Here is a 16,714-nt window from a genome sequence, read left to right on the forward strand (position 1 = left end):
TTGAAGTTTCCCAGGCCCTTGTCTGACGCTTTAACCACTTATACCAAGGTTAGTTAATGTAAGAAGAAGAAGATATTGGATTTATATCCCGCCCTCCACTCCGAAGAGTCTCAGAGCAGCTCACAACGTCCTTTCCCTTCCTCCCCCACAACAGACACCCTGTGAGGTAGATGAAGATATTGGATTTATATCCCGCCCTCCACTCCGAAGAGTCTCAGAGTGGCTCACAATCTCCTTTACCTTCCTCCCCCACAACAGACACCCTGTGAGGTGGGTGGGGCTGGAGAGGGCTCTCACAGCAGCTGCCCTTTCAAGGACAACCTCTGCCAGAGCTATGGCTGACCCAAGGCCATGCTAGCAGGTGCAAGTGGAGGAGTGGGGAATCAAACCCGGTTCTCCCAGATAAGAACACTTAACCACTACACCGAACTGCCACATAGAATAAATATCACAATACTTAAAGAACCACAAGGAAAGGAGAGAGATGGGGGAGAGGGAAAGGTAGAAAGAAAGCAACTTTAAATGCATTATCCAAGCCGACTTGGCTTGGAGAAGTGATTTAAAGAGAGAAATGTCTTCTCCAAGCCAACTGACAGGGCAGTGGGGGCTTTGAGAGTCACACAATGTGTGTGTGTGTGTGTGTGTGTGTGTGTGAAAGAGCCACAGTTTGGCCACCCCTGTACACTATACCATGCTGCCTCTCCAGTCTGCTGACTTTTATGAGCAGTTCAGAATAATTTAAAGCAGGGGTGTCAAACACCAAGCCCGGCCAAGGCTTTGATCAAGTCCGTGGAGCTCTTTTCTCCCCCCTCTTTTTTTTTAAAGTCTAAGATTTGTGGGTGAAAGGCCTAGGAAGATGAAGCCTCACCCAGCCCAGAAGCCACTGTCCAGCATTCGAGCTTGATATATGCCCTCAGATGGGATTCAAGGAGGAAAACCGGCCAAATTCTGCAAGGTGTCCCCATTGTACAAGCAGTAAATCATCTGCTGCAGAAAACTATTCTGACAGCACCAGGGCACAGAGCACTTTGCAGGGCTCAGTCAGAGACACAAGTCTCTGCCCCAGGCAACTCACAAAGGGATATGAATAAGGGCAACCACACATACGCAGACTTTGCTTCAGTTACAACCTACATTGCATTTGCCTGGAGTTTAAAAAGAAGGTGCATCCCCTCCTCTTCTCTGGCAATCAAGGGTCACCTGAAAACCCTACTTTTCTGCTTCGGTACCATGACCACTTCATAGTACAAGGGGTCCCCCTTACACTCTCCCACAAATTCACCTCCAAAATTAAGTGCCTTGCAAGTTACCATAGAAACACAGAATCCTAGGGTTGGAAGGGACCCCTAGCAGAATTTTTGCTCACAAGACTATGGCTTAGAGGGTCATCTAGTCCAACCCCTTGCACAACGCAGGAAACTCACAAATATTTCCCCTTAAATTGCCCAGTAACAGTTCTTCCTATCTCCCCCTCCACACTGCCAAACTTCTCTGCAGAAATCAAGGAGACCACCCATTCGATCTCTTCCAGAGGTAGTTGCTACTCTACTCCATCCTCAAAGGCCAGCTGCTAGACTAAGTTTAAAGGGAGAGGCGACCTGAATCCACCAGCAAAATTTAAAACCGGCCTCCCCCCCCCCGCCCCCTCCACAGGCAATGGCGGACTGGGTCTAAAAAGATTGGTTGCCAGGAGACACAGGGGGCCCACCCACAACTATAAGGCTATCATTTCATTGTTGCAAGAAATAAATTTTTCAAAAGATACAGGGCTGTGATCAGACACAGTAAATAATGCACTTTCAATCCACTTTCCAACTGGATTTTGCCAGTTTACAGAGTAAAGTCCAGTTGGAAAGTGCACTGAAAGTGGATCGAAAGCCCTTTATTTAATGGGGAAAAGGTAAAATTAAAACTTTTGCGAAATATATATATTTTTAGTAATTATCCAGTGTACATATATTGTACATATTACCGGCAGTATAAATCAGTACTGATCAGCTGCAAAAGCGGGAGATCCCCAGGCCCCACCTGGAGGCTGGCAACCCTAAATGCAACATACATTTTAGTTGCATGGCAGTAATAACACTGGGACTTCTATTTCCAAGCTGCTAAAAGGTCATTGACATTTTAAACATATTGTCTAACGTTTAAGGGGCCCGCCTCAGCGGGTGCCCACAGCACCCACTTGCCATCGGTCAAACTCACACCCTGGCGAGGCCGCCACTGCCTACAGGCCAAAGAAGCTCACAGCAATCACGTCGTTTCGCAAGCCGCGCGAGAGAGCCTCGAGGCAGAACGAGCACCGCAAATCAGGGGCGGGGGGGGGGGGGGGAGACTGGGGGCCATACAGAGACAAGAAGTGTTTGTGTCTAGGTGATGCACACGCGGCCTTGGCTACAATTAAACCCAAGCCTGATTGTGGGGGGAGAAAGAGAAAAGCGAGCATTTGAGAAAAGTATCCCCGGTTTGCAAATGCAAACATTCCCGGACGGGATTAGGCGCGAGAGACCAGACGGAACCGGGGGGGGGGGGGGAGAGAGAGAAATGCATACTCCTGTGCAAAAGGCCCCTTGCAAAACCGCCTCCGGAGCTAAATGCCTGGTTCCGCGGGAGAAAGAGAAGAGCGAGCATTTGAGAAAAGTATCCCAGGTTTGCAGATGCAAACATTCCTGTACGGGATTAGGCGCGAGGGACCAGACGGAACCTGGGGGGGGGGGGGGGAGAAATGCATACTCCTGTGCAAAAGGCCCCGTGCAAAACCTCCTCCAGGGCTAAATCTCTGATCCCGGGGGAGAAAGAGAAGAGCGAGCATTTTTAGAAAACCACCCCCGGTTTGCAAATGCAAACATTCCCGGACGGGATGAGGCGCGAGAGACCAGGCGGAACCGGGGGAGGGAAATGCAGAACCCTGTGCAAAAGGCCCCCTTGCAAAACAGTCTCCCGGGCTTGCTGCAAGACCCGCGGGACGGGAAGGTCAATTGCTAATCATTGCAACTATTGCAACGGCAAGCGCGGCGGAGAGCGGCAGCCGGTGCCTGCGCGAGGGAGGGAGGGAGGGAGAGCCCGACCCAAGGAAACTCCTCTCCGATGCAGCCCGGAGAGGGGGGGTGGGGAGGCAGCGCAGCCCTGCCTGCCTGCCTGGGCTCTCTCACCTGCACGGCTCGCGTGAAGAAGACGCCCGCGTCGGAGGCCAGCTTCTTCATGTTGAAATCCATGGCGATGCAGCAGCAAAGCACTGCGGGCGAGAGGCCGAGAGGAGCGGCAGCCGGAGCCTAGCAAAGACCCAGAGCATCAGTCCTCGCCTCGCCTCTCGCCGCTCCGCCCACCTGCTCGCCCAGGAGCCGCGCAAGGAGCAGGGACGCCAGGAGGCGGTGCTGCCGCCAGCCTCCCTTTTAGACCCGCGCTCAGCAGCGCCCTCTGGCAGCCGCCCGGCGGCCTCTTAAAGCGCCGCGCCGCGTGGAGGGGGCGCCTCGCTTTGGAAGGCGAGCGCGCCCGGGGGACTCCAAGCACGTGGGGGATCCGTGGCGGTGGGGAGCCCTGCCGGGCAGGTTTGCTGCAGGAGCCGCGTGGAATTCACGGCAGCAGAAGAGTCAGTCCTTAAGCAGGCGCTTTGGGGAAGCTGCCGTCGTTTGCACGCTTAAGGCCGGAAAAGAACATAAGAGAAGCCATGTTGGATCAGGTCAATGGCCCTTCACTCTGGGTCACACAGTGGCCGGAAAAAATACAGGGACCATCAGGAGGTCAACCAGTGGGAAGCCCTTCCACTGTTGCCCCCCTCCAAGCACCCAGAATACAGAGCGTCACTTGCCCCAGACAGAGTTCCAACAATATGCTGTGGCTAAAAGCCGGGGATGGACCTCTGCTCCATATGCTTATCCAATCCCCTCTTGAAGCTGGCTATGCTTGTAGCCGCCGCCACCTCCTGTGGCAGTGAATGCTTGGATGCAAGACTGATTGAGTTAAGTGGGACGTTGGAGTTAACCTGCATAAATCCTCTCAGTAGCATATAAACCAGTGGTGTCAAATGTGGTCTGGGGGCTGAATCAGAGCCCCAGGAGGGCTCCTATCAGGCCCCCAAGCAACCGACTGTCATCTGCTTCCTTCTCCCTCTCTCTTGCTTCCTTCTGTGTAACAGCTTGTTTTGCAAGGCTTGCTCAGTCGCAGAGGAGCTACACAGCAAAACCTCTGTTTTCTCTATTGGCTTAGGCTCCTCCCTTGGGGAGGAGGAAGAGCTGGCTTTGCCAGGCTATCACAATTGCACAGCAGAGCTCCTGAACCAAGTCTCTCTTCTATTGGCTGAGGCCCCTCTCCTTCCTGGTCCCCTGGGAAAGGCAGGAAAGAGCCAGAACTTCCTTTACCCAGTTCCCTGGATCCCATGGGTGAAATACAAAGAAAGCACCTTTAAGACCAATGAGTGCTAATGTTATAAGCATGTTTTAAGGTTTTTTTCCAAAAATCTTTAATTGTGTTTATGTCCTTTATAAAGTTTATATCTCTGCTATCTAATCTTCAATAGGAACACATATGCCCCAGCCCGACAACAGCTCATTTATGTCAGATCCAGCCCTCATAACAAATGAGTTTGACACCCCTGATCTAAAGTATCAAGTAGCACAGCAACTGGCTGTCATCTGCTTCCTTCTCCCTATATCTTGCTTCCTTCTGTATAACAGCTTGCTTTGCAAGGCTTGCTCAATTGCACAGGAGCTACAGAGCAAAACCTCTATTTTTCTCCATTGGCTGAGGCTCCTCTTTTGGGGAGGAAGCAGAGCTTGCTTTGCCAGGCTCTCTCAATCACACAGCAGAGCTACTGAGCCAGGCCTCTCACCCTTCTATTGGCTGAGGCTCCTCCCACTCCTGGTCCCCTGGGGAAGGAAAGAGCCAGAGCTTCCTTTGCCCAGTTCCCTGGATCCCATGGGAGAAATACAAAGAAAGCACCTTTAAGACCAACAAGTGCTAATGTTTTAAGCATGTCTTAAGATTTTTAAAAAAATGTTTAATTGTGCTTTTCTGTGTCCTTTATACAGTTTATATCTCTCCTACCTAATCTTAAATAGGTACACACATGGCCTGGCCTGATATGGCCCCGCCCAACCCGATATGGCCCAGCCCAACAAGGTTTCATTTATGCCAGATCTGGCCCTCATAACAAATGAGTTCGACATCCCTGAATAGGCAATACACTGACTGGACATGACTAGCAAGGAGCTGTCTCTTCTTTTCTGGTACTTTGCCTTGATCGATCACCCTACTCCTTTGGCCATTTTGAAAATAAGGCTCTGCATGCATATTTACATTCGTACACTTCATGTAGGTTTCAGAGCTTTTTTTGTAGCAGGAACTCCTTTGCATATTAGGCTACACCCCCTGATGTAGCCAATCCTCCAAGATCTTACAGTAGGCTCTGTAAGAAGAGCTCTGTAAGCTCCTGGAGAACTGGCTACAGCAGGGGAGTATAGTCTAATATGCAAAGGAGTTCCTGCTAAAAAAAAAAATAAATCTCTGGGGAGGAGGGGTCTGGAGATCTCCTGTGATTACAATTGATCTCTGGACTACAGAGATCAGTTCACCCTAGACAAAATGGATTTATACTTTGGAAGGTGGGCTGTGTGGCATCAAAACAAAGTTTGAGCAGCGTTTAATTTGGGGTCTAATGCACACTGGTCCAGATACCTGAATTATCAAATATCTGAAGAAGCATGCATGCACATGCGAGCTTATACCCACAATTAAACTGGACTTGAATTTTGTTCTGTTGCTTCAGACCAACATGGCTGCTCACATGGATCTATCTGTACGACAACACATCCCTGCTGAGCCCCACCCTCAGCCCTTCCCAGGCTCTGCCTCCAAACCTCCAGGTATTTCCCCACCCAAAATTAGTTAAAAACCCTCACCCTCATAATGGTCTATCCAGGTCATATTTGGATGGTCTGTTTTAGATTGTAAGCCCCTTGAGGGCAAAGGACTTGGTTTACCTTTTACCTGTGAAACTCTGTAAAGCACCATAGAAATGGATCGTATTGTGATAATTAAAAAAAAAAACCTGCAATGATTTATTAAGCATGTTGTGCAACACGCAAAGGTGGAACACACCAAAAACAAACAAGCAAACTCAAAAACCCAGATACAAGAGACAGCTTGAGATTACATATGAAAGACAAATTGTCATCACTGCAACATTTCCATAAGCAACTAGGCAGGATGCAAATTAAATAAATACCTGCCGATGGCCTGCAAGAAAGGAAGGAAGAACAATAATGTGGAAGTTGCAGTCCCTGAGCTGAAAACCTCTCTCTGCAGACTCTATAAACAGCCAGGGGATTCCTGCAGGGCAATCCCGCCCCCCCCCCCCCTATAATTTGCTGAGCCCATCTGTGGGGAGCGCAGATTATAAATCAAAAATAATAACTGGCCCTCAGCTGCTCTCAACTTTCTGGGCCTCCTGGAGTATGCTCAGTCCTTATCAGGCTGATAGGGGGGCACGTTGTTTAATTTACAGCCATGTTTTTGTGCATACCTTGGGGGGGGTCATCCAAGTATATAGAAAGGATCCACATTCTTTGTAGTCAGCATGACTAAACTTTGGTCAATAATGGTAGGAAGAAGGCAGCGGGAGAACAGGAAAGTCCAACATGAGATGGATTGACGCAGTCGAAGAAGAACATATTGGATTCACTCTGAATCTGAGTCTCATGTTGAGTTCGCACCACACTAAATAACGTGTTCTGCATCTGGATTTTTACTGTGTAAGAACAGCAAAAATCCGGATGTAAAATGCATTATTTAGTGTAGTGTGAACACACCATCAGAGCGACTTACAATTTTCTTTACCTTCCCCCAAAACAGACACCTCGTGAGGTAGGTGGGGCTAAGAGAGCTCTCACGGAAGTTTTCAAGGACAACTCTGCAAGAAGAGCTATGGCTGACCCAAGGTCACTCCAGCAGCTGCAAGTGGAGGGGTGGGGAATCAAACCTGCTTCTCTCAGATAAGGGTCCACATACTTAAGCGCTACACTGAACAGGGCCCTCCGTTTGCAAGACCTGAGCAAGGCTGTTGACAGTGGAATGTTTAGGAGGTTGTTCAATCCTAGGGTTGCCATAAATTGGAAGCAACTTGACAGCACTTAACAAAGACACACAAATACACTCACAGCTTGATATTGCTGATTTACTGTTAGCTATAATGGTTATAGCCTCATTGAATGCCCTTCTAGGTTTTGGTGTGCAGAGTCACTCCAACCTAAGGCCATTGAAATCAATACATTTAAACAGGATAGGATTGCACTATTGGGGCATGTGTATATATGCCTATGCTCATGTGCACATGCACAACTGGTTTGGTCTTGAATTGACAATAGAAACAAAATGGGTGACGCAGCTAACTCCTCAGCAAAAGAGTGCAGCAATTAAAAAACAGCTAGGAGTAATGAACAGCATGCCACATTGTAAAACCTCTGAGTTAGTTTCTTGCTTGAAAGTAATGAGTAACGATTGTGTTGCTGTACAGGGTTTTCAGTACAGCGAGTGCACAACAAATGCAACCCAGATCTAACATGAGGTTGAACTTTATATTAAATGTGATTGGAGAATGAAAAGCACAATATACATTTTAAAATAATTTTCAAAAGAATAAAAAGAAAAATAGTAGTCAATACGCATGACTTCAAAAGCCAAGCCAGTGCTACCTGAAATGCTTTATTTTTTAAACTGGCGATACTAGGAAATTGTTCCTTGCCTTCAGTATGCAAACCTGTGCTCTATTCAAGAGTTGGCAACTCTGGGGATGGGGCATTCCTGGAAATTTGTAGGTGGAGTGTGGGGAGGTTTGGGGAGGGACCTCTGCTTTATCACAAACAGAAATTAAACATAGTAATGCTACTTATTATTAATTATATATCCCATTTTCATTTAGACATTAACTCCCAAAGAGGCTCACAGTAATTTTAGGGGGGAGTCTGTCTGTCTGTCCATCATTATCATCCATCCATCCATCTCTTTAGTTCTATATAGTTTTTAAACTTAATATTAAATGTCCTGTATCCATCATCTACTAAAAATATAGGGAGGGGGCCTCGTGGCTGTGATATCGTATATAAACATATTCAACTACATTTTAAAAATTAAAATAACAATTAAAATAACGCTGAAGGGGAAAGGGTTTTCTCAGCTAGAGGATCCAAGCGTAACTTTATTTATTTACTTCACTCATACCCCACCTTTCTCTCTAAGCAAAGCAGCTCACTTCGTTCTCTTCTGTTTTAGCTTCACAACAACCCTGTGAGGTAGGTCAGGCTTAGAAGCGTGTGACTGGCGCAAGGTCACCCAGCAAGCTCATGGCAGAGAGTGCGCATTTGAACCTGGGTCTCCCAGCTTCTACTCTGGCGCCCTAACCACGATGTCACACCGGCTTTCTAAGGGAAAGACAATTTTTCCCTGACTGTCTCTGATTTATCACCAAAGAAAGGTGAGCTCCATCTCACTAGGCATGGGAAACATTGCCCCTTTAAGAGAAGCCACGCCCTTTCCCTTTTATCGGTCAGCCTGAACCAATCAGGTCTGAAGCTCCCTCTCCGCTTTAACCACTCCGTTGTCGCTCAACCACACTCGATTTTGTTGCGGCAAGCGAAACTGCCGAGGAAGAGCGCCGGTTGGTCCGAGCGTGCCTTCAACTGCAGTTTTAATTGGTCAAAAAGGCTGGCAATGGACAGCCTCGCAGCGACGCTCCGCCCCCTAACGGCAGCAGTTGGTTAGGCTGTGAGATTGCGATCGAGCCGGAAAGGAGACGCTGCCCTTCCGAAGCCATGGAGCGCGGATGCACGGTGAGAGAGGCTTCCCTCCTGTTGTGACGAAGGTGGTATGATCCAGGCCGGTTGGCGAGCTTTGGCCTGTTCCATTAGCGAGTGTGGGGGTGCCATGACCTTTAAATTTGTAGAGACAGCAGGGGAGTAATCTTTGGGTAGGCACTTGGGGTAATCCTTGGCTGCAAGGTGTGCAGTCTTGCTGTTTGGGTTCCACTTGCCTCTTGCTATGCCAGTCTCACCCGCATGGGGGGCGGCCTGTGGAGGAAAGCGAGCTGCCCCATATCTTCATGCTGAAAGCGGCTTATAGCTCTGTGATCTCGTCTGATCTGCGTTATGCATCCCATCTTCGGGAAAACAGAGCTGTCCTGCATGATAAAGCTGTCCTGAGCTTTTGATGATTTCTCTTCCCGCCCACCCAGTTAAAATACAACTATTACCTACAACAGCTCAAGGGATCCTCCAGCGTCAGAAGTGGTCTACCTTTGAATGTGGATTGCTGTGGGGCGCAAAAAACGCAGGAAAGTTGTGACCTTGCTGCCCTGCTATGTGCTGCTGGTGTTAAAAGCTGTTGGGCAGATACCCAGTCATTTGATCTCTTAATAGCTGTTAACCATGTGAATGGAACCTCCATGTTCAGAGGTAGTTTATCTCTGAATCCTAGATGCTGGGGCTCAGATAACAAGGGGAAGATGTTGCCTTGCTGCCACAACAAGATGTGACCATAAGGCCCTAGTTTGCAAAGGGACAGTCACAGAGAATTAGTCTAATAATGGTGACTGGCTCTAATAGCTCAATGAAATCTCCAGGCTGAGACAGTGTAAGAGCCAGTGTGATTGACTTGACATGCCTGGACATTGGGGGCGCTACATCGCTCTAAGGGTGCTCCTTGAACAGGATGCCTCTCTTTGTTTTAACCTGGGAGCTGCCCTCTGACTCCTCCTCTCTCTCACTGCACATGGCCTCCCAGGGAGACACACGTCTCTGCAGATCTTTCCTGTAGGTGCAATGCCCTTCTACTCCCACGCTTATGATGCCAGACAGACTGGTAATTTGTGATAGGGAAAGCACTCTTTAGATTAGATGGTCCTCTGTGCTTTCCTTCAACCTGAATGTGAGCTAGATCTACTTGAATAAATGTAAGTGTACCTTTTTTGCAATACACTTCTCGGGAGATTTATTTACGGCACTCAGTGCTGTGCTTCTGTGACTGGGCAAACACTGCATTAACCAAATATATCTCAATAGTGTGGTGCAGTGGTTAGTATGTCGACCTAGGAGTCAAGTGGCACCTTTAAGACCAACAAAGTTTTATTCAGAATGTAAACTTTCGTGTGCTCCAAGCACACTTCATCAGACGAGGGATCAGGTACAGTGAGCAGTATGCTCTCTTTCCGTCGAAAATGTTCTAGATGGAAAGAGAGCACACTTGGTGCTTGGGAGGGGCGACAGTGGGAGGGGCTTCTAGTGTCCTGGCCCCACTGATGGACCTCCTGATGGCACCTGGGTTTTTTTTGGCCACTGTGGGACACAGAGTGTTGGACTGGATGGGCCACTGGCCTGATCCAACATGGTTTCTCTGTTCTTACACTTCCAAAGGGCAGCTGCTGTGAGAGCCGCTCTGAGACTCTTCGGAGTGGAGGGTGGGATATAAATCCAATATCTTCATCTACCTTGCAGGGTGTCTGTTGTGGGGGAGGAAGGGAAAGGAGATTGTGAGCCGCTCTGAGACTCTTTGGAGTGGAGGGCGGGATATAAATCCAGTATCTTCATCTACCTCACAGGGTGTCTGTTGTGGGGGAGGAAGGGAAAGGAGATTGTGAGCCGCTCTGAGACTCTTCGGAGTGGAGGGTGGGATATAAATCCAATATCTTCATCTACCTTGCAGGGTGTCTGTTGTGGGGGAGGAAGGGAAAGGAGATTGTGAGCCGCTCTGAGACTCTTTGGAGTGGAGGGCGGGATATAAATCCAGTATCTTCATCTACCTCACAGGGTGTCTGTTGTGGGGGAGGAAGGGAAAGGAGATTGTGAGCTGCTCTGAGACTCTTCGGAGTGGAGGGTGGGATATAAATCCAATATCTTCATCTACCTTGCAGGGTGTCTGTTGTGGGGGAGGAAGGGAAAGGAGATTGTGAGCCGCTCTGAGACTCTTTGGAGTGGACGGCGGGATATAAATCCAGTATCTTCATCTACCTCACAGGGTGTCTGTTGTGGGGGAGCAAGGGAAAGGAGATTGTGAGCCGCTCTGAGACTCTTTGGAGTGGAGGGCAGGATATAAATCCAATATCTTCATCTACCTCACAGGGTGTCTGTTGTGGGGGAGGAAGGGAAAGGAGATTGTGAGCCGCTCTGAGACTCTTTGGAGTGGAGGGCGGGATATAAATCCAATATCTTCATCTACCTCAGAGGGTGTCTGTTGTGGGGGAGGAAGGTAAAGGAGATTGTGAGCCGCTCTGAGACTCTCGGAGTGGAGGGCGGGATATAAATCCAGTATCTTCATCTACCTCACAGGGTGTCTGTTGTGGGGGAAGAAGGTAAAGGAGATTGTGAGCCGCTCTGAGACTCTTTGGAGTGGAGGGCGGGATATAAATCCAATATCTTCATCTACCTCACAGGGTGTCTGTTGTGGGGGAGGAAGAGAAAGGAGATTGTGAGCCGCTCTGAGACTCTCCGGAGTGGAGGGCGGGATATAAATCCAATATCTTCATCTACCTCACAGGGTGTCTGTTGTGGTGGAGGAAGGGAAAGGAGATTGTGAGCCGCTCTGAGACTCTTCGGAGTGGAGGGCGGGATATAAATCCAATATCTTCATCTACCTCACAGGGTGTCTGTTGTGGGGGAGGAAGGTAAAGGAGATTGTGAGCCGCTCTGAGACTCTTCAGACTGGAGGGCGGGATATAAATCCAGTATCTTCATCTACCTCACAGGGTGTCTGTTGTGGGGGAAGAAGGTAAAGGAGATTGTGAGCCGCTCTGAGACTCTTTGGAGTGGAGGGCGGGATATAAATCCAATATCTTCATCTACCTCACAGGGTGTCTGTTGTGGGGGAGGAAGAGAAAGGAGATTGTGAGCCGCTCTGAGACTCTCCGGAGTGGAGGGCGGGATATAAATCCAATATCTTCATCTACCTCACAGGGTGTCTGTTGTGGTGGAGGAAGGGAAAGGAGATTGTGAGCCGCTCTGAGACTCTTCGGAGTGGAGGGCGGGATATAAATCCAATATCTTCATCTACCTCACAGGGTGTCTGTTGTGGTGGAGGAAGGGAAAGGAGATTGTGAGCCGCTCTGAGACTCTTCGGAGTGGAGGGCGGGATATAAATCCAATATCTTCATCTACCTCACAGGGGTCTGTGGTGGGGGGGGGGTAAAGGAGATTGTGAGCCGCTCTGAGACTCTGCGGAGTGGAGGGCGGGATATAAATCCAATATCTTCATCTACCTCACAGGGTGTTTGTTGTGGGGGAGGAAGGTAAAGGAGATTGTGAGCTGCTCTGAGACTCTTCGGAGTGGAGGGCGGCATATAAATCCATTATCATCATCTTCTTCTTCAAAGGTCTGTTGCAAGGAGCATGACTGTTGTGGCAAACAAATGAACTTTTGCTCAGAAAATGATTCTCAATGGTGTATAACCGCCCTTCCAAACACAACATTTGCCAGTTTCTTTTATCAGTTTATAGTTCAGACAGGACTGCTAGAGACGCATGCCAGGCTCCAAGTGTGGCCTGAGGATCACCTCAGATTATGATTGACAGAGATCAGCTCCTCTGGAGAAAATGGCTGCTTTGGGCCTATGTGGCATTGTACCCCTAGGGTTGCCAATCCCCAGTTGGGGGCAGGGGATGCCCTGGTTTGGAGGCCCTCCCCCCAATTCAGAGTTATCAGAAAGCAGGGTGGGTGGGCTGAATGTCTGCTGGGCACTCCATTATTCCCTATGGAGACTGGTCCCCATAGGATATGACAGAGACTTGATTTGTGGGTATCTGGTGCTTTGGGGGGGGCGTTGTTTTTTGAAGTAGAGGCCCTCCATTTTCAGAATAGCATCTGGTGCCTCACCCCCCAAAACTCCCAAGTTTCAAAAAGATTGGACGGGGGGGGGGGTCCAATTCTATGAGCCCCAAAAGAAGCCCTCCCCCATCCTCCATTATTTCCAGTGAAGGCATTTAAAAGGAGCATGGTCCCTTTAAATATGATGTCCAGAACTCCCTTTGGAGTTCAGTCGTGCTCCTGGGTCCACCCTCGAAGTCTTCTCGTTCTACCCTCCAATGTCCCCAGACATTTCCTGACTGTGTGTGAGTCCGCACCCCTTCTGGCCTGCTTCTCCGCTGGGCGGATGCAGGCCTTTATGAGACTATTGAAGTCAGATACCCTGAAGTCAGATACCAATGACTCATATCCCTCACATTTTAATGCAAATAAATATATCCCCGCAGACTGAAAGCTAGCATGTCAGGGTGGAGTGTAGCCTAGCCTCAGTGACATCCTCACGTTCTACATGCAGAAACGTTAATTTTTGTTAATGGAGGAGCGTTCGAGTGGATGTGAGCGGTCTGAAGTAGTCCAGTCCGGATGCCGTTTTACCACCACTGCAAGGGAAGTAAGCCTGATTCATTCTCTGTGCCTGCGTTTTAGAGGTCACATTCTTGATGCTTTCTCCTTCAACAGACAGTGTAACAATGCTGTGCGTTTTAGATTCGTCCTCTCTGATAGGACAGAAAACGGGCTGTCCATAGCCCTGTCCACTTATTATGGCAACTGCTGTGTGCTTGTAACTTGGCACTTACTGACTAGGAGGAACATATATATATATATATATATATATATATATATATATATATATATATATATAAACTTACTGTAGGTTTCAGATTATGTTAGATGCTGTTATTTCAGCTTGGCTATCCCCTTACATCTCTATCCTCTGTTTGACTGCGTTATGTATGAGGACAATTCTCTGGCTTGCTGTGTTCTAGGGTGGGACTGAGCCAAGGTGACTGAACGGAACTTCTAGGTCCAGGGTGGCCAAACTGTTGCTCGGGAGCCACATATGGCTCTTTCACACACATTGTGCAGCCCTCAAAGCCCCCAACACCCTGTCAAGAGATGGCATGTGGCTCTTTAAATCACTTACCCAAGCCAGCCGGCGGTGAAGTTGCCACCTTTCCTTCCTTGAGGCTCTCAGACACCTGACATTCGTATCTTGCAGCTCTCAAACGTCTGATCTTCATGTCTTGCGGCTCTCAAACATCTGACATGTACTCTGTGTGGCTCTTACGTTAAGCTCGTTTGGCCACCCCCTGCTCTAGGTTCAAAGGCTGGGTACTTCCGAAAACCAGCTTTGGGAGAGGCAAGTGCCAGACAGGGAGGGCTGTAGCCTTCATATGCTGTTTGTGAAGAAGACGACGTTGGATTTATATTCCGCCCTCCACCCTGAATCTCAGAGCAGCTCACAATCTCCTTTCCCTTCCTCCCCCACAACAGACACCGTGAGGTACTTGGGGCTGAGAGAGCTCTCACAGCAGCTGCCCTTTCAAGGACAACCTCTGCCAGTTATGGCTGACCCAAGGCTATTCCAGCAGCTGCATGCAGAGGAGTGGGGAATCAAACCGTTCTCCCAGATAAGAGTCCGTGCACTTAACACCTACACCAAACTGGCTCTCTCTTGTGGATTTTCCAATAGCCTCTTACCTGGCTGGGCACTGTGGGAAACAGGATGCTGTTGACCCTTGGGTATTATCCTGAATGGCTTTTTGTTTGTTAACAATTTCTATTTATAAATGTATTAAAAAAAAATTCACCATTACAATTGTCCCACTATTTTTAAAATAAATCATAATGCTTTTGGGAGGGCATGCTATGCATAAACTATGTCCCCTACCCCGCAAACAGTGTTGATTGTATTAATTTTTTGCCTTGGCTTATCTTCCATTCTCCTTCCTCCCCTTTTGTGCAGCAAGGAGATTCTCTGATGCAGACCGCCTGTGGAATCCTGAGGCACGCATTGAAAGAAAGTTGTTCTTCCTGGTGAATTTTCCGGAGCGAGTGCACTTTCCATGAACGCCGGCCAATGCTGAGAACCTCCTTCCAAAATGGCGTTTCGCAGAACCGAGGGAATGTCGATTATCCAAGCTCTGGCCATGACTGTAGCGGAGATCCCGGTGTTTCTCTACAGTACGTTTGGTCAGGTAAAAAGGACTTCATGGAGCTGCATCTGGCATTTATCGTAATCATCCATAGCTTTTTTTTTTAAGGGCCTAACTAACTGTTGTCATGTGGTCTTGTAATCCTTACCACCAGGCCTCATTTTGGGCAGGAGCTCACAGGAGCAGATCTCTGGAACCTCTAAATCAGGGGTGTCAAACATGCAGCCCGGGGGCTGAATCAGGCCCTCGGAAGGCTCCTATCAGGCCCCCGAGCAATTGGCTGTCATCTGCTTCCTTTTCCCTCTCTCTTGCTTCCCTCTGTATAACAGCTTGCTTTGCAAGGCTTGCTCAATTGCACAGGAGCTACAGAGCAAAGTTTTCTCCATTGGCTGAGGCTCTTCCCTTGGAGCGGAACGGGGGAGGGAGAGCTTGCTTTGCCAGGCTCTCTCAATTGCACAGCAGAACTACTGAGCCAAGCCTCTTTTCCTTCTATTGGCTGAGGTTCCCCCCCCTCCTGGCCCCTGGGGAAGGAAGGAAAGAGCCAGAACTTCTTTTGCCCCATTCCCTGGATCCCATGGGAGAGATACAAAAAAAGCACCTTCGAGACCAACAAGTGCTAATGTTTTAAGCGTGTTTTATTTTAATTTTTTTTAAAAAATGTTTTGTGTTTATCTGTGTCCTTTATAAAGTTTATATCTCTGCAACCTAATCGGCCTGGCCCGACATGGCCCAGCCCAACAAGGTCTCATTTATGTCAGAACCGGCCCTTGCAACAAATGACTTTGACACGCTCTAAATAGTATTGTGTTCTTTCTTCTCTCCCCTCCCGCCCAAAAAAAACTTGCACTGTTCAAACCCCCTGTGAGAATTTTGCTGAACTCTTAAGATTTGACAAACTTTCTAATATTTTCCCCACAAAAAAATGGGAAAATAACCAAAACATATGAAGCAGACGGACGGAAATCTTCATGCTACATAGGAGAAAGTAATTTAAAAAGTATGAAGGGGGTAAGGTTTTATTATGGCTATTGTAATTCAAGAAGCATTTTAAAGTAGATGCTGAAGTGATATAATTGAGTCCACCTTCCGGTGATGTCAGGGGTTTGTGGCAGATGCAAATGAGTTGTGCTAATGAGCTCGGGCACCTCTTTTTCTAGAAAATGACCCTGGCTTACAACAACCCTGTAAGGTAGACGCTGCCTCCATATTGCAGTTGGGGGAACTGAAGCTGAGAGGGGCTGGGTCACTACTCAGGGAATCTGTGGCGGAGGTGAAATTTGAAACAGGGATTTGGAGCTCAGTTACTTCATTACGCCAGCTCATTTTCCTAGTGTGTCCCCATGGTCGGAGCGCTGCTTGTGTGTGGCTGAGATCACACAGGCAGCCATGGCTTGGTGTTCCTCTAAAGAAAGCAGATGGGATCTTGCGGATCCCGTCTGCTAGCACAGGAGCCTTCTCCCGGTACAAGATACTTGGGCTCCTTCTGCTGGAAGAAAGAACCTCCACTAGTGTAGCACATCTGTGGGATCCAATCCAGTACATTGTACAGAAAGTTCTGGTTCGTTGGTGGCGTGAAACTCTTCGAAGGTTAAAATCGGAGCCTATAACGGCAATGGTGAACAAAGGCTCTACAGCAGGGGTGGCCAAACTGTGGCTCTTCCACACATATTGTGTGGCTCTCAAAGCCCCCACTGTCCCGTTGGCTGGCCTGGAGAAGGCATTTCTCTCTTTAAATCACTTCTCCGAGCCAAGCCAGCCGGCGGCTTGGAGAACAC

The 16,714-nt window shown here is 48.5% G+C and overlaps 2 protein-coding genes across 9 annotated transcripts in view; one reads left to right on the forward strand and one right to left on the reverse strand.

Annotated features, from left to right (window-relative positions):
* Window positions 1-3,368, reverse strand: part of SH3GLB2 (SH3 domain containing GRB2 like, endophilin B2) — a 99,811-nt gene extending 96,443 nt beyond the window's left edge. For 4 of the 8 annotated variants that reach the window (XM_060250544.1, XM_060250543.1, XM_060250542.1 and 1 more), the window contains exon 1: window positions 3,153-3,368. In XM_060250544.1, coding sequence (XP_060106527.1) covers window positions 3,153-3,215 — 63 coding nt within the window. In that variant the 5' untranslated portion in view covers window positions 3,216-3,368. The remainder of the gene's footprint in view (window positions 1-3,152) is intronic. The other 4 variants (XM_060250540.1, XM_060250537.1, XM_060250541.1 and 1 more) reach the window with 2 other exon arrangements.
* Window positions 3,369-8,697: 5,329 nt separating this feature from the next.
* MIGA2 (mitoguardin 2) overlaps window positions 8,698-16,714 on the forward strand; it is a 38,912-nt gene continuing 30,895 nt past the window's right edge. The window contains exons 1-2 of the mRNA XM_060250534.1: window positions 8,698-8,822; window positions 14,750-14,981. Of these exons, the coding sequence (XP_060106517.1) occupies window positions 14,886-14,981 (96 nt within the window). The 5' untranslated portion in view covers window positions 8,698-8,822; window positions 14,750-14,885. The remainder of the gene's footprint in view (window positions 8,823-14,749; window positions 14,982-16,714) is intronic.

The sequence above is a fragment of the Heteronotia binoei genome, chromosome 12, assembly GCF_032191835.1.
Source record: "Heteronotia binoei isolate CCM8104 ecotype False Entrance Well chromosome 12, APGP_CSIRO_Hbin_v1, whole genome shotgun sequence".
Lineage (NCBI taxonomy): Eukaryota > Metazoa > Chordata > Lepidosauria > Squamata > Gekkonidae > Heteronotia > Heteronotia binoei.